At 31.1% G+C, this 27,720-nt stretch overlaps 3 protein-coding genes across 3 annotated transcripts; 2 read left to right on the forward strand and 1 right to left on the reverse strand.

The window, feature by feature from the left end:
- The first annotated feature begins 368 nt into the window (after positions 1-368).
- LOC111283715 (poly [ADP-ribose] polymerase 1-like) lies at positions 369-8,828 on the forward strand. Its single transcript, XM_022872311.2, has 20 exons — positions 369-680; positions 1,004-1,053; positions 1,150-1,339; positions 2,363-2,546; positions 2,649-2,988; positions 3,412-3,607; positions 3,747-3,902; positions 4,004-4,064; positions 4,140-4,203; positions 4,280-4,531; positions 4,897-5,134; positions 5,240-5,352; positions 5,436-5,512; positions 5,639-5,799; positions 6,709-6,900; positions 7,031-7,139; positions 7,274-7,356; positions 7,456-7,593; positions 7,683-7,865; positions 8,475-8,828. Exons 1-20 carry the CDS (start codon positions 537-539, stop codon positions 8,520-8,522), a joined length of 2,979 nt encoding a protein of 992 aa, XP_022728046.2. The 5' UTR covers positions 369-536; the 3' UTR covers positions 8,523-8,828.
- Positions 8,829-12,773: 3,945 nt separating this feature from the next.
- On the forward strand, positions 12,774-14,279 carry LOC111283832 (LOB domain-containing protein 16-like). The gene is made up of 2 exons (XM_022872458.2): positions 12,774-13,328; positions 13,642-14,279. Exons 1-2 carry the CDS (start codon positions 13,014-13,016, stop codon positions 13,957-13,959), a joined length of 633 nt encoding a protein of 210 aa, XP_022728193.1. The 5' UTR covers positions 12,774-13,013; the 3' UTR covers positions 13,960-14,279.
- Positions 14,280-19,025: 4,746 nt separating this feature from the next.
- LOC111283857 (LOB domain-containing protein 29-like) lies at positions 19,026-20,626 on the reverse strand. Its single transcript, XM_022872493.2, has 2 exons — positions 20,174-20,626; positions 19,026-20,056 (listed from the first exon to the last, which is right to left on the reverse strand). The coding sequence occupies exons 1-2, from the start codon at positions 20,450-20,452 to the stop codon at positions 19,652-19,654; spliced, it is 684 nt and encodes a 227-aa protein (XP_022728228.2). The 5' UTR covers positions 20,453-20,626; the 3' UTR covers positions 19,026-19,651.
- Between the last annotated feature and the right edge of the window lie 7,094 nt (positions 20,627-27,720).

Raw genomic sequence — 27,720 nt, forward strand, 5'->3', positions numbered from 1 at the left:
AATAAAAGTTATATTATTTAAAAGTTTAGTAAAAATATATATGAATATAATAAAAATAAAAATATATGTTTCGTATTTTATGTATGGATGAAAATTATGATATATTAATTTTTATATTTTATAGGTATTAATTATAAAATAAATTTAAAATAAATATACAATTTTTTTTTTTTTAAAAGAAAAGGTATCCGAGGCAATGGACCAGGCTAATACCTAAAATTGGAACGTACGAAACAAAATTTTGTTAGGCAAAAGAGACAAAATTCCGTGAATTTTAAGAAAAAAAAAAAAGAAAGAAAGAAAAAGAGAAGCCCTGGAGCTCAGTTACTTCGGGTAGATAAAAATGGGAATTTTCATTTTTACCCGTTGAGAAGGAAAGCGTAACAGAGAAGCCAGCCAAGCAAGCTGGAGATTTACTTCCATTTTCTTATTTTGTTCCACGCCTATAAAGACTTTACAAAACCCAGTCTGACAACTACGAGTTCTACTCGTTTCATCCTTTGCTGATTCTCAAGAGAAAGAAGAAGAGACAGCAAATGGCGAACCCGCCAAAGCCATGGAAAGCGGAATATGCTAAGTCGGCTCGATCATCTTGCAAAAGTTGCAAGAGCATCATCAACAAGGAGGCCTTCAGACTCGGCAAAATGGTCACTGCCACCCAGTTCGATGGTTTCATGCCTGTACATTTCCTCCACTGATTTTCTTTTCTGGGCCTTTTTTTTTTTTTTTTGAGAATTCAGGGAATGTTAAGTACATGCAACTGTTGTTCTAATTTGGGTTTGTGGGATATTGCTTAATTGTTTACTTAATCTTTTGTTTTTTCCAATTCTAATCCTTTTAGGCTTAAGCATTCACATTTACTCCAATGTTCTTCTTCTTAAACTCGAAGTCTCGTTATTTTAATTGTAACTATTACCTTTTGCATAAATTTTACTCATTGCATTGATGGGGATGCTTGCATCTTCGAACTTTTTTGCTTATGTTTATCTGTTTTGTGAATTAGATGTGGAACCATGCCAATTGTGTACTAAGGAAAGCAAACCAGATAAAGTCGTGAGTATTCTACTAATTGTCTGTTGTGATTTCCAAATGGTAAATAATCTTTATTAGATGCAGAGGTTAACATATATATATATATTTGTTTTGTAGTATTGCTGATGTTGAAGGCATAGAATCGCTTCGATGGGAAGACCAACAAAGAATCAGGAACTATGTGGAGGCAGGTGGGCCTTCAAATACAAAAGCTGTCTCTCCTACAGCCATGGAATCTGCTATAGAAGTTTCAAAAACCTCTCGTGCTACTTGCAAGCATTGCAGCCAAAAAATTATGAAAGGAGAGGTGAATTTTTATGTTTAATGCTTTTCTTTATCCTTTTATGCTTTTATGTACTTGGTTTGACCTTAGTAACTAACTTTGTGGTTTGGTAAAATGGATCTATGAATTAAGTGTCTAAGGTTGAAAGTATGCTTCAAAGACCAAGTAAGCGTACTCTTTGATTCTCGCATTAACATCTGAAAATTGGTAAATATTTGATGGTCATAGAAACTTGCTTCCTGTGTTAGGAGAGATCGAAGATTTTTTCCATTTGGTAGCAATGAACTATTAGATGTCAAATGGTAAGATAAAAATGTTTCAGGTGGTCGGAGCATTGTTTTGAGATGAGGGCTGGATGTGGTGCATATACTAGTAAGCTACTAATGGTTGGGATGATAGGATAACTCTATTTGTTGATGTTGTTGTGTTTTTCTTCTTTCTTTTTTCTTTTTTCTTTTTTTTTTTTCTATTGGGTGTTTACAAGAACATGTAGTTTTGTTTACATTTTTTCCTTTTTCAGCTTTGAAATCAACATGTGTTTTACCGTTGTTTTCTCTCACAAATTGATTTCGGGGTGGTCTCTTCAAATGTGATATTTTGTGGTTGTAAGATCTCTTTGTATTTGGCTTTCAAACAAGCGTCTCTTATACCCTTCTTTTTTTTTTGCAAAAGATAAACCTTTTTTTTTTCTATGTATTTTCAGGCAAATTAGGATGTTGTTTAGTTTTTTGGTGCCCCCACCCTGAACATTTGCATTTTAATAATTCCATTCTTTTGGAATTTAGAGAGTCCTTGGTAGCAATATGACAGTTGGTTTATGAGTTAATTCCTAATATTCCAGTTTATCTTAAATAAAATTGATATATAGAAGACCACAGTAGAAGCACAAGGTAAATTTTGAAATTCATTTTTGGTGCTTGCTGATAGCTTTTTTTCTGTTGCTTAAGTTTTGGGTATTCTTAGTGTTTTTTAAGGCAGTATTACGATCCTAGTTGTGAACAAATGAGGTTTAACATTTTTTTGCATTGTTTTTTCTAATATTGTTAGGTTCGTGTATCCTCCAAGCCAGAGGGTCAAGGATCTAAGGGATTGGTATGGAACCATGCCAAGTGTTTCGTAGAATTGTCTCCTGCTATTGAGGTGGAGAAGCTGCCCGGATGGGAAAGCCTTTCATCTTCTGACCAGGCAACTGTTTGTGCACTGGTTAAGAAGGTTCCTGCTGCTAAGAATGGTATGGGGTTTACTATCCTAGGTTTTCTCATTTTGATGCCATAATGGTCTCTAAATTTTGATTTTAGTTGCTTTCTCTTTGAATAACCCCTGTCCTTTGCAGGCGAAGGAACTGAGGTGCCAGAGGATAAACAGCTACAATCAACCTCCATAGCTGGCAGAAAACGTAAAAAGGATGTTGGTGATGGTCAGAAGTCAAAAGTCACTAAGTTGGAAGGAGATGCGCCTACTAATAGTGCGGGGTCTATGAAGAATGCCAATGACTTGTTGGATATAAAGCCAAAAGATTCTGATCTGGAAAGTAAGATGGAGACCCAGACTAAAGAACTGTGGGCATTGAAGGATGAGTTGAAGAAGCATGTTACAACAGCAGAACTGCGTGAAATGCTTGAAGCCAATGGTCAAGATGCAGCAGGATCAGAACTCGATTTGCGTGATCATTGGTAAGATCTTTCCTATGTGATGATTTAGGTGATTGTTTCTTTCCTTTTATATAAATCATCTATTTGAGCACTTTCATGAATGTTTTATGAATTCGTAACTGTAATGGATGATTTTGCAGATACCTGTGATTGATGATGCAAATTGCTGTATCTATATTTAACACTTAATAATTGAATCTGCTGTTTCTATTTCTTTTTCCTTTTCATTTTTGTGTATCTAGATGTAGTTTTTGTGACAAATTACTTGATAATTAGCTCCATAATTGAATCTGTTGTTTCTATTTCTTTTTTCTTTTCATTTTTGTGTATCTGGATGTAGTTTTTGTGACAAATTACTTAATAATTAGCTCCATGCCATGAACATAAACTTCTGACAGTCTGCACTGAAAATTGAAAGAATTCTTTTGGTATAATTTTGTCCAGTGCTGATGGAATGATTTTTGGAGCACTTGGTAAATGCCCCATGTGCTCTAGTTTTCTTCGCTTTTCTGGAGGCATGTATCGTTGCCATGGCTACCTTTCAGCATGGAGCAAGTGTTCTTACTCTACTTGTGAACCTGAACGTCTTAAAGGGAAATGGAAAGTCCCAGATGAAATAAATAATGAATTTCTTAGCAAGGTATTCAACTAAGATTCATGTGATATATAAAGTCCAAGATGAAACAAATAATAAATTTCTTAGTGAGGTATTCGACCAAGATTCATGTGATATATAAAGTATATAAGCTGTGACATATTCCTGACTCAATTCTTTGCAGTGGTTTAAATCACAAAAAACGAAAAGACCTGTTCGCATCCTGCCTCCACCATCTGCTTCTTCGAGTCAAGCTGCTAATGGCCAATCTCAAACTTCAAAGATTGAAAGTTTGGCAGATTTGAAAGTTTCTATAGCTGGATTACCTCAGGAGTCCATGGTAAAATCTCTTCCACTATTTTATAAGTTAGTGAAGTTATATTCAGTTCGTTCAGAATAAAGATGAACATATGTTCATTTCTTAATTATATTGCTTCTCAGGAAGAGTGGAAGGGCAAAATCAAGGGAGCAGGTGGTATTGTTCATGCCAAGATCAAGAAAGGCATGTGCTTCCTGAACTGTATTTTTAAATAATTGCTTGTGTTAATTGGTTCATACCTAACAAATAATGTTGCAGATACTAATTGCCTTGTTGTGAGTGGGGAGTTGGATGGTCATGATGCTGAGATGAGGAAGGCAAGGTAAAGCTGCTTTCATATTTCTGGTCTTTAGTTGTTTCATTCATTTTAGACTCATTTCAAGTGTTTCTCTTTTCAGGAGGATGAAATTGCCAATTGTTAGGGAGGATTACCTTGTTGACTGTTTTAAAAGACGGAAGAAGCTTCCATTTGACGTGTACAAAGTTGAAGCCATTGGTGAGGCTTCTAGCATGGTCACAGTCAAAGTAAAAGGTCAAAGTTCTGTGCATGAAGCTTCTGGTTTGCAAGATTCATGTCACATACTTGAGGATGGGGGAAGTATATATAACACAACTTTGAACATGTCTGACTTATCAACTGGTGTTAACAGGTGCATTTGCACATCTGTCTCTTTGGCTGGCTCTCCATCTGTTATGTTATGGCTGACTGTGACTTTTCTGCTTTGAAACTTGTGTTAAATGTTTTCTCTTCTTGCCTAATGATAGATACAACTTAATGATTGTATGTTCCTTGCTTCTTCAAAGGATAATGAGGGGCATTTTCCTCGCTCCATCCTCTTTGAAGACCGAGATACATGCTTCTTTGGAAACTTTGCCTTTTCTGACTCTGTTTTATATATGAATTTATTGCCACAGTAATTTTGCCACTTTGCTCTATTATTTCCTATTTTTTTGCTCTCTTTTGATTATTTTCCCTCTCAATGAATGTTAACTTCTACTTTTTTGGCATATGAAGTTATTACATCCTTCAAATAATCCAAGAAGATAAAGTGTCAGATTGTTACGTGTTCCGTAAATGGGGTCGTGTTGGGAATGAAAAAATTGGTGGAAGCAAACTGGAAGAGATGTCAAAATCAGATGCAATCTCTGAATTCAAACGTTTATTTCTCGAGAAGACTGGAAATACATGGGAGGCATGGGAACAGAAACAAAATTTCCAGAAACAGCCTGGCAGATTTTTCCCATTGGATATTGTATTACTTATTTCCTTTCAATCTCTCACCAAATTTATTATGCCTCTTGCTTGGATAGTGGGTTCTCTTTTCTTATAGTTCTCCTTTACATACTGGAATTTGTAGGATTATGGAGTTAACAAACAGGTGTCACAAAACAAGCACACTGATGCAGACAGTCAACTTCCTCCTCCGGTACAAGAATTGATGAAGATGCTTTTTAATGTGGAAACATACAGGTAATGACACATTTCCAAGCAAACTCTCCCTTTTCTCTTAATCAAATTATTTAGATGTCTGAAAAATCCATTTGTGACTGAAGGGCTGCAATGATGGAGTTTGAGATTAATATGTCTGAAATGCCACTTGGAAAGCTGAGCAAAAGTAATATTCAGAAGGGTGCGTAATTGTAAAATCATTTATTTTTCTGTATTATGCTGCACATCCTTAGATGTTGCATTCCAGGAGTTAAATTTCTGGCATATGTAGAGTAGAAATTTTTGTAACCATATCTCCTTGGACCAGGTTTTGAGGCATTAACAGAGATACAAAATCTATTGAATAGCAATGCTTATGATCCTTCTGTCAAAGAAAGCTTGATTATTGATGCCAGTAATAGGTTTTTTACTGTTATTCCTTCTATCCATCCGCATGTCATAAGGGACGAAGATGATTTTAAGTCAAAGGTACAATTTCTACATATTATTCCTTTTTCTGATTTTTTCTCTGTTGTGTGTTCATATGCTTCAGTTTTGAATGATGGTACTGCCTCATTGTCAGTCATTTGATTTCATTTCCCTTGAAACTTTTAATGCATCTTATATAATTATGTTAAACCCAAAATAAGGGCTGGTTTGTGCTGTATTAATTGTTTGGGGACTGATTCTATTGTGTATAAAGTGGAGTAGTTGGTTTCATTTACTGGCACGTACCTAGTGGCATTTGCTTGTCTGAATCCTGTATGTTATGTTTAAATGTCCATTTATTTCATGCAGTTCCCATTTTGTCTTGTTCTCAACATTTGTATTCACATGTTTAACTCAGAAACAATTTCTCGTTGTAGGATTGATACTTAATCGCCTTTTTAAATTTTTCCATGAAATACTAAAGGTGTTATGCTTTTTCCTTAAGACATCTTCAACTCATTGGCTGCAGATTAAGTACTTAGGTTGTAACTTTTTGTTTAATTTTTGAATTGCTTGTCAATAGCAATACCTCTAGCTTTGTAGCTGGACATTTTCTCCTTGTTGTAGCATTATGGCGAATAACTTTCATTCTGTAGAACCTACATTTTCTCTGGCACTTTGATAGTTTGATGTTATTTTCAGGGTTACAGAGAATTCTGTTAAAAAATTTTAAAAAAATGTTATTGACTGGTTATCTTCATGGTTGCTGTGTTGTAATAGTATGGGTATTAATAAGATGCTAATGTTTGTTACACTTTGATATACTGCATGCAGAAGACAGGAAGTTGGAGTCAACCTGCTCAATTATTGCTTGAAAACTGTTACTTAAAGCTGTTAACGAACTTGCAAATCTATATATTTTTTGTGTAAAGAATAATCTGTGGCCCTCCTTTTCTGCATGAGATGTAGGTGAAAATGTTGGAAGCTCTTCAAGACATTGAAATAGCCTCAAGATTAGTAGGTTTTGATGTTGACAGTGACGACTCCCTTGATGAAAAATATAAGAAGCTCAATTGTGATATTACTCCCCTTCCTCATGATAGTGAAGATTTTCATTTAATTGAGACATATCTCCTTACCACTCATGCCCCTACTCATACTGTGAGTCTGCTTTATTGCATGAGAGCTGACTGCACTTGTTATGGGCTTATTTATTGTTTTTCCTTTCCCCTTTCTCTAAAATATTTTCAATTTGCGATCTAAAATCACTGCGACTATATGTTACTATCAGGAATGGACACTTGAACTGGAAGAAGTATTCTCACTTGAAAGAGATGGAGAATTTGATAAGTTTGCTCCTTATCGAGAAAAGCTTAATAACAGAATGCTTCTCTGGCATGGTAAGTGGCTATTTATTCACATAGGAGAGATTGATTGCTCTGTTGCAAATTGCTATAAATAATTTGGGGAAAGTTGCCTGATGCTACAGTTTTTCGATAACTGTTGGACCATTATGAGGTATTCTCCTATGCAGGTTCTCGGTTGACAAATTTTGTAGGAATACTTAGCCAGGGACTAAGAATTGCTCCTCCAGAAGCTCCAGCAACTGGCTATATGGTTCTCTTACACTCTATGCATACATACTCATACATCAATGCATATAGGATACACCCATTTCTTTTGCAAGACTAACAGTGTAACTTTTTTGCATTCCAGTTTGGCAAGGGGATTTACTTTGCTGATTTGGTTAGTAAGAGTGCTCAGTATTGCTATACTGATAGGAAAAACCCTGTGGGCCTAATGCTTCTCAGTGAAGTTGCTTTAGGGGAAGTCTATGAACTAACTAAAGCCAAGGTTAGTCCACTTCTTTTTTCCAATGTCTAGGGAGAACTTGGCATTTATTAATTATTCTTCTTTGCTTATTTTTCCTTGTGCTCATTCAGTATATAGAAAAACTACCAAAAGGAAAGCACTCTACAAAAGGGCTTGGCAAGAAAGTACCTAAGAAGTCTGATTTTGTGAAGTGGAAGGACGAGATTATTGTTCCCTGTGGCAAACCAGTTTCATCCAATGTGCAGGCATCTGAGCTGAAGTATAATGAATACATTGTTTATAAAACAGCTCAAGTAAGTTAAAATGATTTTTGCCGCCCTTATAGCTAACTAGCAACAAGTGGCAGTTTGATGTGTTTTCTACCTTTGGTTTATGAAAATGAGTTAGAACTTTGATTCTATTACACATATCCATCTAAGCATCATTAATATAAAGGTTGTTATGAAGGAAAGGTACATTTTCTAAATTAATGTACCAAATTCTCTCTAGTCCCTGCCCCAAAGATGCCATCATTCTATCTCTGCATTTTAGTGCTTTGAGTTGTTTTTCTTTTTTCTAAAGAAGTGGTTCAAGTTAGATGAACGCTGGATCTAACCCTTGGAATAAGGTTTGGAAGATGCCTGAAAAGATTTGAGGCTAAGAAATTGTTGGCATTGTTCGGGGAGAAAGATTAAATGACCTTGTCTGAATTAGCTTCTGACATATTTCCTTCTGGGTGTAGTTAAGTGGCTTTGTTTGAACCTGACTGGACATGTGTTATATATTATTATTACGAGTTTACTACCGATCTACCACTGCTGCTGCACAAGCTTCTAATTGTATAATGGCTATTATTGTTGAACCCAGTTGATGTTCTTAATGTGAATTTGCACTTACCATCTGCATATTGTTGTTTTGGACAGGTTAAGATGCAGTTCTTGTTGAAAGTGAGGTTTCATCACAAGAGATGAGGGTAGGTGATGGATGTTTATAACTTTATATGTACTTCGGTGAAGGTCTGATCTGTCAATGTTAAAAAAATTTGAAGTTTGCACCATTTTGGATTTTTGAATCAAGGTTGAGTCTTGATAAGATCTCGTCTTCGGGTTAGCTTGGAAATCTTTTAACTTGTGCTTACTATCCATGTGAATGCTTTTTGTAAAAAATGGAGAGCCAGTTGCGACTTTGCTCTTTTCTTGTAAGATTCCATTGTTTTTTCTCTCTACATGGTGGAATTAAATGGTAATGATCCTACCAGCTTATTCCCTAATTGCACATATGGAGTCTTCATTTGCAAACATAACCAAAATTTATACGCATTGTGTTTTATGGTGGAGCAAAACTGACAAGCACTGATTACTTCACTTTGAACAGCCTAGAGTTTCAACCTCATTTTGTTCCGCATTCAGCACTTGATCCCTAACTTGAGTAGTTTAAGTCAGTGTAATCTGAATTATCCTCCCATTGGAAACACCAAGAGCTGAAAATGAACTATTAGAGATAGCCAAAGGGTAAGGTATAATCGATCATCAGTCTCCGCTCTGCGCCTGGATATAGAAATTTTTAGTTTGAATGCGCATGGATGACGCCATAACTTGACTACTTAAACTATAAATGCTGGTAACCTTGAGTGGCTAGAAATGATTTGCATTGCTTTCCATATCAACACTAAGCTTGGTGCGGTGTGATTTGGTGGCAGAGGCTTAGCATTATGATCTACATCATCAACTTATAAGGTATTGTTCGTTGTGATTTGGATTTTATAATTTTATTTTACGAAAGTCGTCTCATAAACTAAAAGTGATATGAATATTTATTTTTTAAGATCAATTTTAATCCAGAGCTGATACGAGATTGATGACTTTTTTAGAATCAAAAAACCTAACCAGCGAGGAAGAAGATGACGTCAGAACTATGACATTGGAAAGTTCTTTTTCTTTTTGTTGCAAACTGTCATTTTTCTCTGTTAGTGAGTGACGATCCTTTGGTACACTTTGCTTTGCATGTTTATTTGAGGTAGCTATACGACTGTTCTTGAGCCAATGCGCCACGCCATTTTTGCTCTGTTTCCAGCTGTTTTGGCTTTACCCTTTTCAGGTCGATTCATAATTTTCCACGTTTGCTGATGGCTGATGCAAACATGTATTCAAGCTTGCCATTTCTGTTGGTGTATGAAGTGATCTGAAATATTGCAATGGATTGTTATTATACGTTGGTTTTGATTGTCAATTTCAAAATAGTCATCATAATTAATGATCATTAATTTTTCCCATAATAAACGTGATCTTTTTATGTTTTCTAGAATATTATCCACAATTTAAAGTTTGTCTCAAACCCCTTTTTTCCGTGTTTTTGACATGCATAGGAAATTCAATATATATTCCTATAAATTAGGATTTACGAGTTTTAAAATGATAAGCTTGGGCCAATTATTGATGCTGGTTGATGATAATGAGAATTAATTTACAATAATTACAAATTAATAATGAAATTTTATGATTAACAATAAACTAACCTAATCGATGATCTTAAATAGTTATTAAGTGATAAGAATCTATATATAAATGAATCATGGATGGTAATTGGTAATTACCAATTAATCAAGTTTAAAAGTATTAGCAATTTGGTCCAATTTTGGATGGCTCAAACTTCATTTTAATTGAACTATGAAATTATTTTTAATACAAATAGAGAATGGAAACTCAAGTTCAGATTTGTTGATTTATATAATCATTTCTAAAAATAATATAAGATTCTTAACATCTATAATATTTTTCTTTAGTCTCTTACTTCCATCTCCTTTATAAAAGTTGTAGAGAGGGAGAGTGATAGTGCATTGGAGACAAGAAACATAGCTTCAACAGACCGTTCCGACCATGGGGTACAAGATATGTTACAATGTTAAAAGGGGTTTTGTAGTTAGCAGGGAATGCCAAAGAGAATTGTTATGCTCAATTAGTTAGCAAAGTTAACTCTCATATTTGTTGACTATAAAGAATTTGATTTTTTATTCATGAGAATGGGTATTATATTATTATAATAAAAATAAAGATAAGTATGATTTTAAAATTTTTATCAAGTATAAGATGTAAATGGATAATATAATATTTATCCCGTAATTGTATCTATACTTTATATATATAGATATTTAGTAAATAGATTATTTCTTAAATAATATAAATTATTATTTTATATTAATTAAAACTAATATATTTTTATTTAAAACATATATTAATATATTTTATAAAGAAATTATATAAATATGTAAGATATAAATAAAAAAGTTAAAAAAATAATTTTTGATTTTTATTTTTTTAAAAAAATTATGGATATAACAATGATTCATATCCATTTAACACTCTTAAAAATGAGAATGACCATAAATTTAAAATACTTGTAGAGTATGAATATGGGGATATTTTACTCACCTCATTCTCTACCATTAACATTTTTAGATACCGTCGTACAATCCTTATATAAATTAAACAGATGGTTCAAACATATTTACAAATAACCTACTAGGTACTTCACCTTTAAGTTTCATATGCACCATCTTTTTTAACCCTCGTATACTTATTTGACTTGATCATTTCAGTGCATTTCGGAGCACAAGCTTTGATGTCCCTTAACCATATTTTCTTACTACAAATTAATATTAATCTAGCTTACCTTTCATATAACCAACCCCCTCATTTCTACCAAAAACACCATCAACAATAATAATAAGGTAAAAAGTGAAAGTTTTGATGGCTCTGGTCGACAGATATGCTTCAATAAGGTCCATAATCACCAGACAAAAAGATCATAATAAATTGTGAAAATATTGCTGTCCAGAATAATGCCCTGCAAAATTATGCCCTGTTTGTTATAAATGTCTGCGAATTGCAGAGAAGATTTGTGCAGTAAACTCAAAAGCCTGCACGTTTTAACTGTTTGATTCTTAAAAATTTTGATTTTCCAAAGCCTAAAAAAAAAAAGTCTTTAGTTTCCCTTTGCACAGGGCTCTCGATCGGCAGCTTAACGCATATTCATTGTTAGGCTTTTGTCCTTCTACTTTCAGGAAAAATGATGGCTTCACTTTCACTTCCATGTAGGTTACCCTTGGCCTTGTCGCTAGTTGCTACAATTATGTTGTGTCTCCTTGTTTGAAGATTTATAAAATATGAAAATAAAATATATTTTATTAAATTCATATATAAGATTTATCAAAATTTTAAATCTTATCACTTTCATATAGTTTTTATATTTTTATATTATATAATATTTAAAATTATCATATAGTAAATTAAACTTTTTTAATAGTAGAAATTTTAAAGATTCTTTTGAGGCAGAGCAGTGTCTCCTTTTTACTTATCTCCTTTGCTTTACCTTGCCTCAAAGTAGAAAGGAGACATCCATACATCATTGTGGTGGCACCAAAAAAAGAAAATTGTAATTTTGACCCTCACTGTTGTGGTAGAAGCCTTTTTTTTTTTTTTTGGAGTTAACAAAAGAATTTCATTGGTTTCGACATGACAAATTTCATGGTTTTTTTTTTTTTTATAAATCATAACTTGTAGAGATAAATTTAAGACTTCACATATATCATTGCTTGCTAGGGATGGTGTTTTTAAAATTTCATGGTTTTTGTCTATAAATCATAACTTGCTAGGGATTCAACAAACGATCATGAGCTGTGATGTGCAACAATGAATCTTCAAAAATTTTGATAGGGATCAAGAAGAACATTTTTCCTCTACCCCACAACCACAATGTCATTATTCTCGTATTAAACAAATTGAATGTGAAACTCACTTTGAAGTTTAACTAAAAACTGCATATGGCTGAATTAAAATGATTAATCTTTGAAACATACAAATGCTGATACCTGATTTGTCTTCAAATAATGATAATACTATCAAAATTCTCTAACACAACAACGACATTAACCAAATGCACTAAACAAGTGTCGTAATTCACTTAAGTGGTTGTCGGTAGGCTTTTTATCGGCAGGTAGCAATAGGATCAGCGCTCGCAAAGCGACAAAGAGCAGCAGTTGCAAGGTGCGGCGATCGGCGGAAAAAAGAAAAACCACCACCAAAAATCAACCATGTTGTATTAAAAAAAGATTGAAATAAGAACTACAAGTTTCCATTAAAAATACAAACCACTATGCAAGCTTGGTCTAACTCATTAAAAAACAATCCCCATATTGCATAAACCATTAATAAATGTTCCCTTAGAACCCAACATTAAGGACTTCAATGTCCCCATTCACACTTCTTATAAGACTACCCCTTTTGTTGTGCCCCTTAAGGAACCCCACTCTCACCTAGCCAGCCAACCATCCCCTGATCCCCAAACCCCCATTTTTTTAGCACCATTTCCCAGTGTACTCGTGAGCCTTGAAAATTTTTAAGATTACAATTTTTGTTTTCTTTTCTCTCAAGGCCCTTTGTCTTTCTCTTTCTTTTGTTTCTTCCATGGCATCATCTGGCTCTTGCTCTGGCACTGGCACTGCCACAGGAACTGGCTCCCCATGTGGTGCATGCAAGTTTCTGAGACGAAAATGTGCTTCTGACTGTATTTTTGCGCCTTACTTTTGTTCAGAACAAGGGCCTGCAAGATTTGCAGCCATTCATAAAGTTTTTGGTGCTAGCAACGTGTCCAAATTATTGTTGCACATCCCAGCTCATGATCGTTGTGAGGCGGTTGTCACCATTGCTTATGAGGCTCAAGCAAGGATTAGAGATCCTGTTTATGGTTGTGTTGCTCATATTTTCGCCTTACAACAGCAGGTTAGTAGATTGCATATAGGCGCTAGAACAAATATGCCCATGCTCTAATTTGAACATGTCTATAAGTTTTTACTTGTCGGCTAAGATTCAATTTGGAGACACTAGAATTCTTAAGTTTTCCCATCTTATTTCCTAATTTTCACCAGTTTCTTTCATGGCTGATGAGTTATTGTAATGGCACAGCTGCTAAATAAAATCTGTATTTCAGATCTTATATTCAAGATTTTTGCCAACAGAGTTTCTTTTATTTTTGCTTGGCTTTAGCTTTCATTTTCCAATCGTCTTTGCATATTCTCTTATCTTGATTTCATAGGTAGCATGGCTGCAAGCTCAATTAATGCAAGTCAAAGCTCAATTAGCTCAAAATGTTATGAATTCACATAACATACAGAGTCAGTGGCAAGGAAACCTTCCTGGTGTCCCTTCCTTCCCAACTTATGCAAGCTACATGAATCCAATCTCCCCACAAAGCTCACTTGAATCTGTTGAACTCAACAGCGCTGATAGCATGAATATGCAAGAAGTACAAAGCAGAGAGGAGTTTTCTTTCCAAGGTTATCCTAAGAAGAGACCATATAACAGTGATTTGGGTGAGCTTCAAGCACTTGCCCTTAGAATGATGAGGAACTGAATTGAATCATCCTTTTGTTTTTTCTCTAAGGAGTATGATCCTGCTTCTGTTCTGATGGTGATCTTATTTTCTAAAGAATAATGGATATATACCGACACTGTTCCCAAGAAAAATTGTTTTTACTCGGTTTGTCGATTTTTAAATATGATCACTCAATCTAAAACTCTAACTTGAGGCTCTTGACGAAAAAACTTAGTTTAACTTTGATCAGCCTAATGTTGGGCATTTTTCTCTTTATTCAATCAAAATTTTTATTACAACTTGGAATTCAGCTCTATCTCTTCAACTCTTCACTCATACTGCTGTCTGCTGGTGCAATAAATTACTGGGGGTGGTTAATTCTTTTTATGATGATAAATTTGTCTGTTCTGGTAGCTGAAATGACAATTTATCCTGGAAACTTATAGTTTACTTGGGGGTGGTTAACTTTTACTAATTAATTTCTTTTGATAGTTTATTGTTTACTGAGCCACAATAATGGAGCAAACTTCATTTGACAATCTGATAAAAGGCATTGAAATTCGGGTTATCCTTAATTGATTACATTCTTCTTTCATACCTATCAAGACCAATGATAGATTAAACAAATATACATACAAATTTGAACCTTTCCCACGGAGGGATATTACATTTAAGAAAGCAATTCTTAGGGGGTTTCTAGATGACATTCTAATTACATGTATACATAATATTATTATCAGCCTGAAGTCACACCATGCAGCAGGATCAATCTATTTCTTCCAAAACCAATATGATTGCCTCCAACTATTGTCATCATCGCTTAGTTTAATAAACATGAAAATAATTTTATAGCAGTCTTGCATTGATTTGTTTGTTTTAATATTTTAAACTCTCTTTAATTCAATTGATTCATACAAATTATCTTAAAAAATGACATTTAATAGATTCGAGATTCAATTTCTAAGCACAAGCCATTTTTCTATCCCAAGATTAGAACTTTATTTGTACCAAAAAAAAATCTAAAAATTAGAAATGCAGGGTAAAGAACAATGAAGCAGAAGTTCCCAAGGATTTCCAACAACCTTGAGGAAGTATCCTTGGGGCCTCTCTTCACCTAGGGTTTATGTTCTAATTAGTAGGTTTACCTAACATAAGTACTTCTTTCTAATTTAAATACCAATGCCTATGGCCTTGTATTCATAATTATAGACAAAATGTTCACTTGATTGAATGCACAAGGCTACAATATGAGCCAAGAGGCTTTGCCAACTTTTATCTAACCAATTAAGATAACTGTTTTCTTAGTTAAGCATATTGATCTTAGTTGAGAATATTATAATTAAATTAATTATTTAAGTTCGATATATCATTGAAACAAATAAATCCTCCTAAAAACGATTAATTAGTTCATATAGTCATTTTTTAAAAATGACATCTAATAAGTTTGAAATTCAAATTTCAATCCTTAAGACTTCTTTTCATATATATTCTTGAATTACAGCTTCTTTTATATAAAAAATATTCTCTTGTATTTTACAAATGTTATTTATCTCATAAAGAATATATAATCAAACTCAATTAATGGCCGAGTTAACCCTTATAGATAAAATATATTTATTATAGATGATCAAGACAACAGAATCTTGAATTAAATTCTTGGAGGGCTTGATGACCATAGACTCATAGAGTATAGACCAAATTATGGAGAAAAAGAAAAAAAAAATAGCAGATCTCATAGCCATTTTAGCTTGATATTCAAGTAATGAACTATCATTCTCTTTCATAATCAAGCTTTGCTTCTAGATATTCTTATTATTAACTAACCTCCAATCAACTAGAACAAAGCACCAACCCAGGGGATTGATCTTTATGCTTACAACCTGTTCAACATTGTGGACATTCCTGATTCATGTTTGCAAGCTCATCCACTAAATTTGTAAAATAAAATAAAACATGTAAACTATAAGTTGGCACAGAGATATTTGGCTTAATAAATTTGATAATCTTTGAGCACAGATTGTCGATTATATGGGTTAATATGGTTGCAGTGGCAAGTGGTGAAATCCTGGTTGGCAACTGCCACCATTGATGTCATAATTATGCTTATTGCCAGAGCACCAGGTCAAGAACCAAATTAAAACTAAAACTAAAAAGAGTGTGTATTTAATGTATTGTTGGTGTATATATGGTATACATTATCAATAAATCATATGATGATTTTTTATTAATAATAAAATTTTAAAAAATTTTATTTTTGTGCACCTATTTTAAATTCTCACAACAATTTATTTTTTGCTCCTTAATAAGATGGTATTGTATAATTTATTAATAATGCATAGAATTTAAATACTAACAATACTTCAAAAATAAAACCCGTAAATAATTTTAGTCAATCTATCTAAACTTTATGATTAATCAAATGTCAAGTTCTTCGAGCCCATTACCCTTGTGTCATAAAAAACTTTATCAGCATTTAATTAATTAAAAAAACCCAGTCAAGAGGCAGAAATCACTTTCATAGTTTGTCTGTTCTTGCACTAGACAAATTGCAAAGGAAAAAAGAGATAAAAGAAGGGGAAAAAAAAAGGAATATTAAGCTGTAGAATGCATTTGTTGGACTTCATTACTTGCTCTAGAAAAGCAATTATTCCAAAGACTACTAATAAAATTGGAGGCGAGTGATCATTAGTTGAATGTAGAACTGAACTTTTATTTATTATAGAACAGTTTAAATTATTACATATAAAATATGATTAAAAGAGTTGAAAAAATAAAAAGAGAGTATGGTCTGTTTCTTTGACAGACTCTCATTCTTAAAGTACAGGAACCCATGTTTTATATATATATAATATAAATGTTAGAAGTTAGAACAGTGACAAACACTTCCAACTCGATTCTCTGTCAAAAGATCAGTGAAAAATGCTGAGATTATAGGGGTTCATTCTTTTTAATTAAGGTGGGATTAAGAATTGTTCATGGAATTAATGTGCATAGTGTGCGAATAATAAAGTTTTTATTAACTTTGTTTTATCTTAATAATCATGTCTTCCACAAATTTTGTTATCATGTTAGTAAGATTTATATATAATAATTTTATTTATCACATCATCGTCCATGAAATATAAAAAATAAGATTTAATCAGACAAATAACCCATTTTTTACCAAGTCTCTCTCCTTTCTACCGTAACCTTATGCTCTCTCTTGCTTCCTTTGTCATGCACCTTATTAATTTAAGTGTCGAAACCTACCACAAAATATTACTTTCGATTCCTCTGACTTTCGGATGCAAGACAGTTTTTCATAACTTTCAGCAAAGCCCCTGATCACTACATCAAGAATTGTATCAAGAAAATTTTTTATTTATTTAGAAAAAGGAGAATTTGAATAAGAATTTTTTTTTTTTTTTACTAATTTGAACATTACCAATTTGAATTTTTTTATGCACATGACATGGGACCGTCGTGTTGGTTTAAACTAGAAATTAATAAACACGAATTATTGTCTTATTTGGTGATTAAACAATTAGAAACAAAACAAAAGTAAAGAGAAGGATGGAAAGAAGCATGAAGTCTTCTCGGGGTTTGAATTTAATTAGTTTTAACACAACTATTGATTTTGCGGCACAAGTGTGTTTAATCCCAGCCGTTGAATTTAGGGTCCAGTAGTATAGATCATATCGACGGACAGTTTTCTCTTTACAAGCAGCTTTCACTCTTTCGTTTTGCTTTATATTTTCAACTTTTTCTTTCATTGTCCTACAAGTTTATTTTCACAAACATACCCATGATATAGAGACAAAACAAATTAGTCTTTGATTTGATATGAATTTATAGCTTGAAAATAATCAAAGAAAAAAAATTTATGTAGAGAAGATGTCAAAATTTTTTTAATAAAAAAATCCCAATTTTAAAATAAAATTACTTAAATTTAAATCTCAAACTTATTAATACTATTATATAAATAAATTGAATTAATATGTCAAGCTTCTTAATATTACACGCATAATTTTTAAATTGCAACTACTAATTTAGGAAGTAATCCACGCATTTACGAGTTAATTGGTTAGTAGAGAGGCAAATTGAATGGGCCGTACTTAGGTAATTATTATGTTTTGGTTGGGCCTCTTGGATTTAGGACCAGACAACAAAACCCAAAAGTGATAATGGTTCTTGTGGATGAAATGCAATTATGGGGGAAAATACTTCTTTCTTGGGTCTTCTCAGTATGAAAAGAATAACAGAAAGGGTGTTACTCATTATTAAAGGTGATACTAATTATTTATATGATCTGCTAATAATTATTATGATGTCATCTGTTAATGTTTATCATTATTGAGTAAGAAAGAATTGGCCAGCTCTAATTAATGCAAATTTGCAATTCAAAATCATTAATTTCATCATTATCAAAATTTTTCACAGTACTAACCTTCTTTGCTGCTGTATATAATGATAGAAATTAAGGGAGTTTCAAGTAAACCATGGAAGAAAGAAAGAAAGAAAGAATCAAATAATTAAATTGCAGTGTCATTGCTTAATTTATTCCATATGACAATTCAAAAAAATCTGCTTTGCACTGAAAAATGCTATGCAAACAATACTAATAGTGCAAATCCTCACAATTAACTCCATCACGTGTAAGAAAGCTAATATTATAATTAGTCACACGTCATAAGTAAGCTACGTTCTTAAATAAGCAATGGTGAAGAGATTGCCAATAACCATTGGTAAAATGCTACATTCTTAGTATTAATGATCAGGAATCAATATTTGATAATTTCAAGTATAGAAAAACGACAATGGTGAAGAGAGTATGATATTATAGCATACAGGACTAGCTAGAAGGTAAAATCAACTTTCATTTTTGTTGGGGGAGGGGGGGGAATGTGTGTACTTGAGATTGTGAATTGTTTCATGAGAATCACCGAACATTGGGAAAACACAGGGAAATGAGAATTAAAAGGGAAACAACCTGGGGTGGATGAAGACCAAAGTTAGGTAATTCCATAAATAATCTAAATTTCTATTGGGATCATAATCATGTTTATTTTAAAGAAAAAGGTACCTCCTTATGTTTATTCTCCAAACACATTACATGATTTCAGATCTTTAAATCTTTTAAAAAATTTGTTTGTCTCTTCAGCTATATATTACTCTTGAAAAAAAAAAAAAAAAAAAAAAAAAACAAAACGAACAAACAAAGAGACGGGGGGGAGAGTGTTTCCTACCATGATTATACCAGAGTCAAGCTGCATAAGAAGCCAAGTAATTGCACCATTTATGTTTAGCTTCAACAAAAGAACTACCTATATATATCTGCACCTCAGTCATTTTCTAGCAAATAAACAGAGTAAATAATTGAACTTTAGCTGAATCATACTGAGTAGGATAGTGAATTACTTGGATCAAATGCTTTAATCTTGAATCAATTCTGTCCTTTAATTAGAGCATTTGATAAAATTATTTTGAACCAACTAATATCAAGGTTTATAAAGGGGAAAGTGTGTAGAAAAAGGGACTAGGTAACTGTAATTTATTTAGTAAAAAATTGTAGAATTTAGGGTTTGTGATTGTATAAAAATTAATTTTTCTAGGGTTCCTAGCTTTTATTTATAGCAACAAAAGTGCATATATATGTTTCAAAATATGCAGCATTCAATTCAAAACTGGAAGGTCGATCGTTTCTTCACCGGTTTTATAAATCTCTTGTGCTGAAGATCATGGATCCCCTTCATCATGAATGTTGAGCATAGCCGAAGGCCATTGATTGAAGGTCATCAACATCCTGTAAAGTCCACTGTCTGTTGTTTGTTTGCATGTCAAAACAAGACATAGAATGAGGAGCCTGCCCAGAAGTTGTAAATGAGACATGATCTTCTCCTGAAGAGATGACTGAATTTTCATAATTCCCCAAAGAAGTTGGATCCAAAATCCCATTTTCACAATATGAACTTGCGCTGGGATTAAAATCTGGTGCTATGCTTGAATTATCTGGGTGAAACCAACTTTGAACATCCTGGAGCTGAGAAGGAAGCTTGCCATAGTATTTGTAATTAGGGTTTGTAGTAACAGAGCCATTAAAAGTGCTCTGGGCTGCTTGTTCTTTGAGAGAAGCAAGTTGTGCCTGTAGATTGACAACCTGTAGAAAATTGAAACAAGAAAGCAATGGTAGAATATTAATTTAGATCTCTGTTTAAACTCAAACTAGGGTTTCAAATCATCAATTTACTTAAACGGTAACGGGTCGTTACAAAACCTGCTGTTGAAGAGCAAAGATATGTGAAACACAGCCATAAATGGGGTCCTGAAGCCTAGCTTGAGCTTCATATGAGATTGTGACCGCAGCTTCACAGCGGTCACTGACAGGGAGATGAGATAGCAGCTTTGAGACATTGCTTGCACCAAAAACCTTGTGAATGGCTGCAAAATGGGTTGCACCTTGTTCATGACAGAAATAAGGTGCAAAAACACAGCCTCTAACACATTTTCTTCTCAAGAACTTGCAGGCACCACAAGGGGAACCAGAACCTGCCATCTTGATTCTTGATCTTCTGTCTTTTGGGTATTTTTAGTGGTTTTTTTTTTTTTCTTTTTTGGTTTATAGAGAGAGGTTTGAGCAAGCATTATCAACACCAAAAGGGCTTATAAACACCATAGGAAGAGGGGAGGTGGATCATTTAATAATCAATTCTTAATTACATTTGGTCCCCTTTTTGGGCTACACATTTCATTTTTTTCCCCCTTCTAAAACCCCTCTTGCAACCTTTCTTTCTAAATTTTTTATGCTCTCAAATGTGATTCCATTCCGTATCCTTATACGACAAGAAAACTATAGCATAAAACCAAGCCATTTCTATTTTGCTTCATCATTGGATTTATTCCTAATTTTATGCTTTATTTTCTTGGTTCTAATATATATGTGATTACTGCAACTACTTTCATTTTCTTTGATTGGATACACCAGATCTAATTAAGAATAAACAAAGATTTATATTGAAGGTACCCAACCTAATTTCCTTAAGTTTTGATTTTTTTTTTTTTATCAAAAAGAAAAATCGCACATTACAATACTAGCAAATTCCCTTTCTTGATCTGATTTTTCTTAAGTTTTGGCTCCCTCTATATAAAAAATTATATATTGCACGTCACAATTATTGTAAGGGGAAAGGGAAAAACATACAGTTTTAAATAATTATTGCCATTTTTCCCTGAGCGATTTCAATTATTTTGTTTTCTTTTCAAATAATATGAGCTAATTAACGTAGACAACTGATTTATTAATTTGTCAAGCTATTGTTTCTTTCTGTGTCTTGACTTTTCCTTTCAGGCTGTATGGTGTTTTAACTTTTAAATGAGAGACACGTTGTACGAGCAGCTAATTTCATTATCATGATAAAGATGGAATTGGCAATGGGCCGGTCAGAGATATGTATCTGCAATTAAATTGAGCATTGAAGATCATCGTTGACGTTCACATTTTCAACTCAAAAGACATTTGCTAGATGGAGGAAGATTCATGATTTTATAGCTTAAGATCACCTCTTATATGTAGAATTCATGACATTCTCTTCACCCAACTATGTAATGCTCTTATTATACTCTTTCATGCATAGGAGAGAGACTCACTTTGATTCGGGCTATCTCGATTCTCTGATCTGGATTTATTTTATTTTGATATCTCTCAGAAGGTTCCACATCAATTAAGAGTTGAATCTCCTTTAATATCATTTATCACCGGTTGATATTTCTAACCAAAAAAACATACGTTAGGTGAAGGAAGATTCATAATTTTATAGCCCAAAATCACCCCCTTGTCTTACTTTGATATGGGGTTCATAACATCATTATCTAACTTGTTTCTTGTTCCTTGCGTGTATTATTATAACTTGGAGACCTTCATCTTCTCTTTTGAGCCTCCTTCAATTTCTTTATTTTTTTGGTAAAAAATCATAATTTAAAAATAAAAAATAATTATAAATATTAAAATTTAAATCTTAACTATGTTAAATGCAATTTTTTTTTTTAAAGAAGATTGTAAATCAATGTAGAGAAGTCTTAAATTCTTTTTTTTTTTAATTAACCTATCAAATAGGTTGAAAATTACTAGACAAAATGTAATGTTATTACACAACCAATGCACCTATACCTCAAATACAAATAGTACTACAATAAAAAATATACTTTGGTTTCGAATTTCGAAACTCTTCTTTTTTCTTCCTTTCATTTATAATTCATGGGGATAAAATTCCTTTTTAATAATACTTTTTAGTTATTATGGGCCTTCCTCAGGATTATCCTCTGAATCTAAACCATAAAGTAGACTGTCAGCAACTCCTGACAGTCTCTCTCAGAAATATATAGGTCCTCAGGACCTCAACCTGATCTAAGCTCGTCTTGGGATTTAAATAGGGATTTTATTACTTGCACAAATCTTAAGAAAAAAGAACAGAAACAACGGCGATGGGAAGAAAAAGAATAGGGCAAATAAGAACCAATCAGTAGTATAATTGGCAGTTTAACTGAACCTGTGGATATCACTTTTTAATAATATGATCATTCCATTATTTCAGGTCTGAAATCTGCAGCATGTGTGGCTCATTATTAGTTAAATATGCCAAAATCAGATCAGAAAGGTTCAGTCAGTGGTAGTTGATCAGATAAGCTGATAATCATATAATAAATTGTCAAATTGATTGGATCGAAATTAAAAATAGTGATCACAGTCATACCCCTTTCATCTACCCAAAAACGAAAAGTAATTCTTTTGGATACGAAATTGTCTAATTTTGGTTACTTGAAAGATTTTATTTGGTATGAGGTCCTTGCTCTACTGGTGGGACTCCAGATATGATTATAATCTATGGGGTTGAAAAAGTCGTCCTTGTCTTTCCTATAATCCCACCTGAAAGTGGGCTCAGTTTTTTTCTATGATCAGAAGAAATCCGAAGGTTAAAACCACCATACTCCATTTGCCTTTTTATTGATACCAAATATCCTAGTTTACGTGGTTAAATTTTGGAAATTTGACCTACTTATAATAAGCCAAATATTTGTATAAATTCAAAATTAATTAAAAAAAAGTGAAAAGTATACCCATGTATCAATTCATAGAGAAAAAAACATCTCACTTTTAATAATCAAATATTGCATTGTGATAAAATTATAATTAAGGATAACCTTTTTTTTTTTTTAATTAGAACATTTTTGAAAGGATAAAACTATGAAGATAATTAAATTTTCAGATCTCCCAACAATATCTTATAACAAATGAATTTAATATATAATTTGTGTATTAACAATATTGATATGATACATCATATTTTGAAATAATTTTTTTTACTTATAATTTATTTAATGATCAAAATAATTATTAATAAATAACAAAGTTCAATGTGGGTTTTATAGGGGCACAAACTAGTGTGATATGGGGCTCTTTTACCAAAGAAATTAAACAATGACTATATTATATATGTTAATAATGGTGATTAAGGGAAAATATATTGTAATTATTAGAAATTAAATGGTGGATTACTTGTTAATACTACAGATAATGAGACTGCAAAAAGGAACCAAAAAAATGCAGAGACAGGAAGCATATATACCAAAAAATGAATGAAACAAAAGATAGTGACGCTGGAACTGGCATCGACATGAGAGAGGGAGAGAGTATTAAATTTTTTATTAGTTTTAAGTAACAGCAGGTCAGGGCTTGTCGAGCAATACAGATTTATCATCATTAACTAATCTTTGTATAATCATTAATCAACTTTCAATGACATTCTACTGTCACACATAGCTAGGCAGGCACCTTTGCCCCCACCCTCTAACCTCAAATAATAATGCAGCCCCTTATTTTCTCTGTCGCAGCTCAGCCCTTGTTAATCAAACAGTACTTTGATCCAGTGATTTGACATTTATATCTCGATAAATGTGAAACTTAAACTCTATCACATAAACAAAGAAAAGATGTGATTGCAGAAATAGATTATAAAAAATATTGAAATTATTTCATCTCAAACATAAAGACAAATTACAAATTTCAGAAAAAAATTTATGAATTTTTTTAAAATTTGTTAAATTTATAAGTTATTTATCAATAAAAAAATTATAAAAATTTAAATTTAAATATTTTATATCTAAATTTTAAACTTTAATTATTTAAATCAATTTTTATTGAAAAAAATTAAAATGCATAAGATAATGAAGTAGTAGAGATATTCATAATTTAATTTTAATTAAATTAATTAATTGAATCAATTTAATTTGATTAATCAATCGATTGTTAAATTAATTTCGATATATTGACAAAAATTATTTTAAAAAAATTTTATTTTTTGATTAATTAAGTTCAAAAATTAAATTAGTTAAAATTTTAATTGAAATATAATATAATTCAAATTAAAAATAAAAAAAATATAAAATGAATCATTTAATTTTATAAATTATTATAATTTTTAATATAATATTTAGTATTATTATGTTTGATAATTTTATTTAATTTATTTAAAATATGAAATTTTAGAGTTTAAATAATAATTTAATTTAAATATATTTATTATTTGATTAATTAAAATTTGATTGATTAATTTTTAAAATTTATTAGTTTAATTTAATTAATAAAAATAAATTAATTTAATTTTAAATAATTTAAGTTAAAATTAACCAAATCAATCAATTGAACACCATTGACATCGACCTGATTGGCAGCCATTATCCCACCATTGGGAAAATGGCTTTCTAAGTCATGTGTACTTTGTTGGCCACTTAACCCATGAAAACACCGAAAAAAGGAGGAGTTATCTTTGGGAGACGACAAGAAGGCATTTTTTTCTATTGATTTTACGGGGATTATAAAAAATTAATCACCTTTGGACAATAATGCAGGAGGGGTTCAACTAATCTCCAAAGGACCAATCCCCAAAACAAAACCAAATTACTTTTTAAAATTATTATATTAGGTAAATATCTTTGCCTAATATATTAAAAATTACGATTAATTAGCAACTGTTACATTTACTGCAAAAATATTATTATAAATAATATTTAACTAATATTAAAGAGTAAAATCTTTCAAACTTTTTGGATTCCAAGGAGGGTTTTAGTTTAATTCTTTCTAGAATTAGGCCTACCTGAATATTCATTTTCGATTGCAGCTTGCATTAATATAATTTGATGTATTATTAATATATAAATATTATATATTATTAATGAATTATATAATAATATTTTATTAAATTTATATATAAATCTCAATAAACAGGTATCTATGAGCATTGATTAAAAACAATTCAATTATTATTCAACAAAAAGTTTTTAACTTTAATACATTTTTTATTAAATTTAAAAGAAAATAATGCATTAAAATTTTATTTTTAAATATGATCTAATATTTATATATATATATATATAATTAAGTATTTGATTTAATATATTCTTTAAAAATTTTAAATTTAAATCTCCTATTTTTCAAATTAAATAAAATTATTTTTATCATTTTTTTCTTTTAAATAAAGAGAGAAGTCTATCATTACAAATTTATGTTAAGCTAATAACAAGTTTGTCAAAAGCAATCTTGAGCTTGATGAAAATTTTGAGAAACGAGGCCGGTTCTTTCATGCTCTCTTTTCTCTCCTTTTACCTTTCATTTTCTACCTCAACATTTAGTTATAAGCATATTGTATGATTGCAAAAAATTAAAGAATTAATTACACAAGATGAGTTGTTAATTAACATGTTATATGTTTTTCTTTTCTTTTTCATTTTTACGTATATTAAGTATGCAGGTTTGAACTCAATTCTTTAAATAAAAAAACATAGAATAATTATTGAATCAAATGTTTTTATATTAATTTAAATAAAGAATGTTATATTTACATTATTCTGCAAAATGCTATTTCTGTTTAAAACCAAATTGTTTTATCTATATATTATTAGAAAATATTTTCGAAACATAAAAAATGATTAATCAAATAAAATAAGTCTTAAACAAAAAAAGATATTTTATAACATATTTTAAAGTTATTTCATTTGTGTCATAAGGATTTTTCGTCCGAGGAGACTCGATCACTAGATTTGATAAAATTTTTTTCAGAATCGTCACCAATCTTTTATAGAGTGTGATTGACCACCCAAAATATCATTTTTTTACTAAAAATCTTAAAATTAATTGAGAATTATTAAAATAAGTTTAGGTCTACGAAATCAAGATTAGGTCTAAGAGTACAATTACGAGTGAGGAAGGTATTAGCACCCTCACGTCACCCATTCGAAGAACGGTACCAATTAAACATGTGTAATCCTTTAATTTTGATAATACAATCTTTTTTTTATTTAAATTTAATTTCCTGAAATTTATTTTTTAAAAAAATATTTCTATTATGAAATCAACATTATTATTGTTATTTCGTATCTTATAAATTCTCCAACGCTTTGAGAAAATTTATAAAAATCATTATTTTAAAAATATTTCGAGAAAATTGATCATTTACAAAATTCTCAAAATCTCGTCATAAAATATTTTATTTATTTATTTTGAAAATGATTTTAAGAATAACCCGACTCTTTGATGAGTTCCTAAAATTTATTAAATAAGTTTTAAAATTATCCCAACCCTTCGGTGAAATCTTAAAAGTTTTGAACAAATTTTAGGATCAACTTAACCTTTTGACAAGATCCTAAATAAAATCATTTTTTATAATTAAAGGAATTTATTAATTAATTTTTATTATGATTATTTAAACAAACTTTTTATTATTTATTAATTATTTTTATTATAAAAAATTAGATTATCCCGATTCACCAGATAAATCTAAATATTTATATCTTGCTCGTATTAAAGAAAATCAAACTATTTTAATTTTCTATTTTTTTTTAAATTCAAAATATCAATTATTATTATTTTTTATTTTCATTTTTATTATTGTTTTACATTGTCTAAATCAATCTTTATTTTAGTAAAAATAATTTGGGATTATCCCAACTCTATGGTGAAATCCGAAAAAATTATTTTTACTTGTAATAATAAGGAAACTAAACTCTTTTAGCTTTTTTAAAAAATTACATTTAAAAGATTCATTTAAACAATTTAGTTTTATTTTATTTAGCATTTTTTATAATTTATTATTTTTTTAGAAAAAAATTATTTTTTAAATTATCCCAACACTTTAGTGAAATTTAAATAATATTTTTGCTTGTAATAAAATTTTATTTTCATTAAAAAAGTTATTATTAATTTTTTTATATTATATTTTTAAGTCTTTATATTATTTTAGTTTTATTTTTATTTTAAGAATTATTAATATAAAATAACAATAATAATAATAACAATAATATCATAAAAAAATAAAAAAAATCAACATAAAAATCAATACAAAATAAAAAAATTAAAATCAAAATAGAAAAGAAAAAAAAAAACCTGTGAAACGAGTCAGGTTGGTGGTGGGTTAGTGTGCAGATCCTGCGTGGGTTGAACTTGGTTCAGACGTCCAAAACGACGTCGTTTGAAGGGCTTATAAAGGTCGATTTTTGTTTTTTTTCTTATTTTTTCTTTCCCTTCTCTCTTTCTAACCCAGAGCTTCTCTCTCTAGAAATTTAACTCCTCTTACCGACCATCGTAAAACCCAGTTTTCAATTGGTCTCGCCATGCACCGGTGGCTGAAATCTTAAATGATGTCAAAAAATTCAAAGATCTCAGATTTCGGTGGTAAAAAAATTCAACGATTACCAAAAAATTTGAACTTTTTCAGATTCTAGTGCCGAAAAATTCAACGATTATCGGAAGATTCAAACTTTTTCAGTTTCTGG

The sequence above is a fragment of the Durio zibethinus genome, chromosome 3, assembly GCF_047325235.1.
Source record: "Durio zibethinus cultivar Kanyao isolate XHJ-2024 chromosome 3, ASM4732523v1, whole genome shotgun sequence".
Classification (NCBI taxonomy): Eukaryota; Viridiplantae; Streptophyta; class Magnoliopsida; order Malvales; family Malvaceae; genus Durio; species Durio zibethinus.

Coding starts and splice junctions, on each gene's coding strand:
- LOC111283715 (XM_022872311.2), top strand. CDS start 537: ATGGCGAACCCGCCAAAGCCATGGAAAGCGGAATATGCTAAGTCGGCT. Junction 7,357..7,455: donor CTCCAGCAACTGGCTATATG/GTTCTCTTACAC, acceptor TTTGCATTCCAG/TTTGGCAAGGGGATTTACTT. Junction 7,594..7,682: donor ATGAACTAACTAAAGCCAAG/GTTAGTCCACTT, acceptor GTGCTCATTCAG/TATATAGAAAAACTACCAAA.
- LOC111283832 (XM_022872458.2), top strand. CDS start 13,014: ATGGCATCATCTGGCTCTTGCTCTGGCACTGGCACTGCCACAGGAACT. Junction 13,329..13,641: donor TTTTCGCCTTACAACAGCAG/GTTAGTAGATTG, acceptor TTGATTTCATAG/GTAGCATGGCTGCAAGCTCA.
- LOC111283857 (XM_022872493.2), bottom strand. CDS start 20,452: ATGGCAGGTTCTGGTTCCCCTTGTGGTGCCTGCAAGTTCTTGAGAAGA. Junction 20,057..20,173: donor TCTTTGCTCTTCAACAGCAG/GTTTTGTAACGA, acceptor AATTTTCTACAG/GTTGTCAATCTACAGGCACA.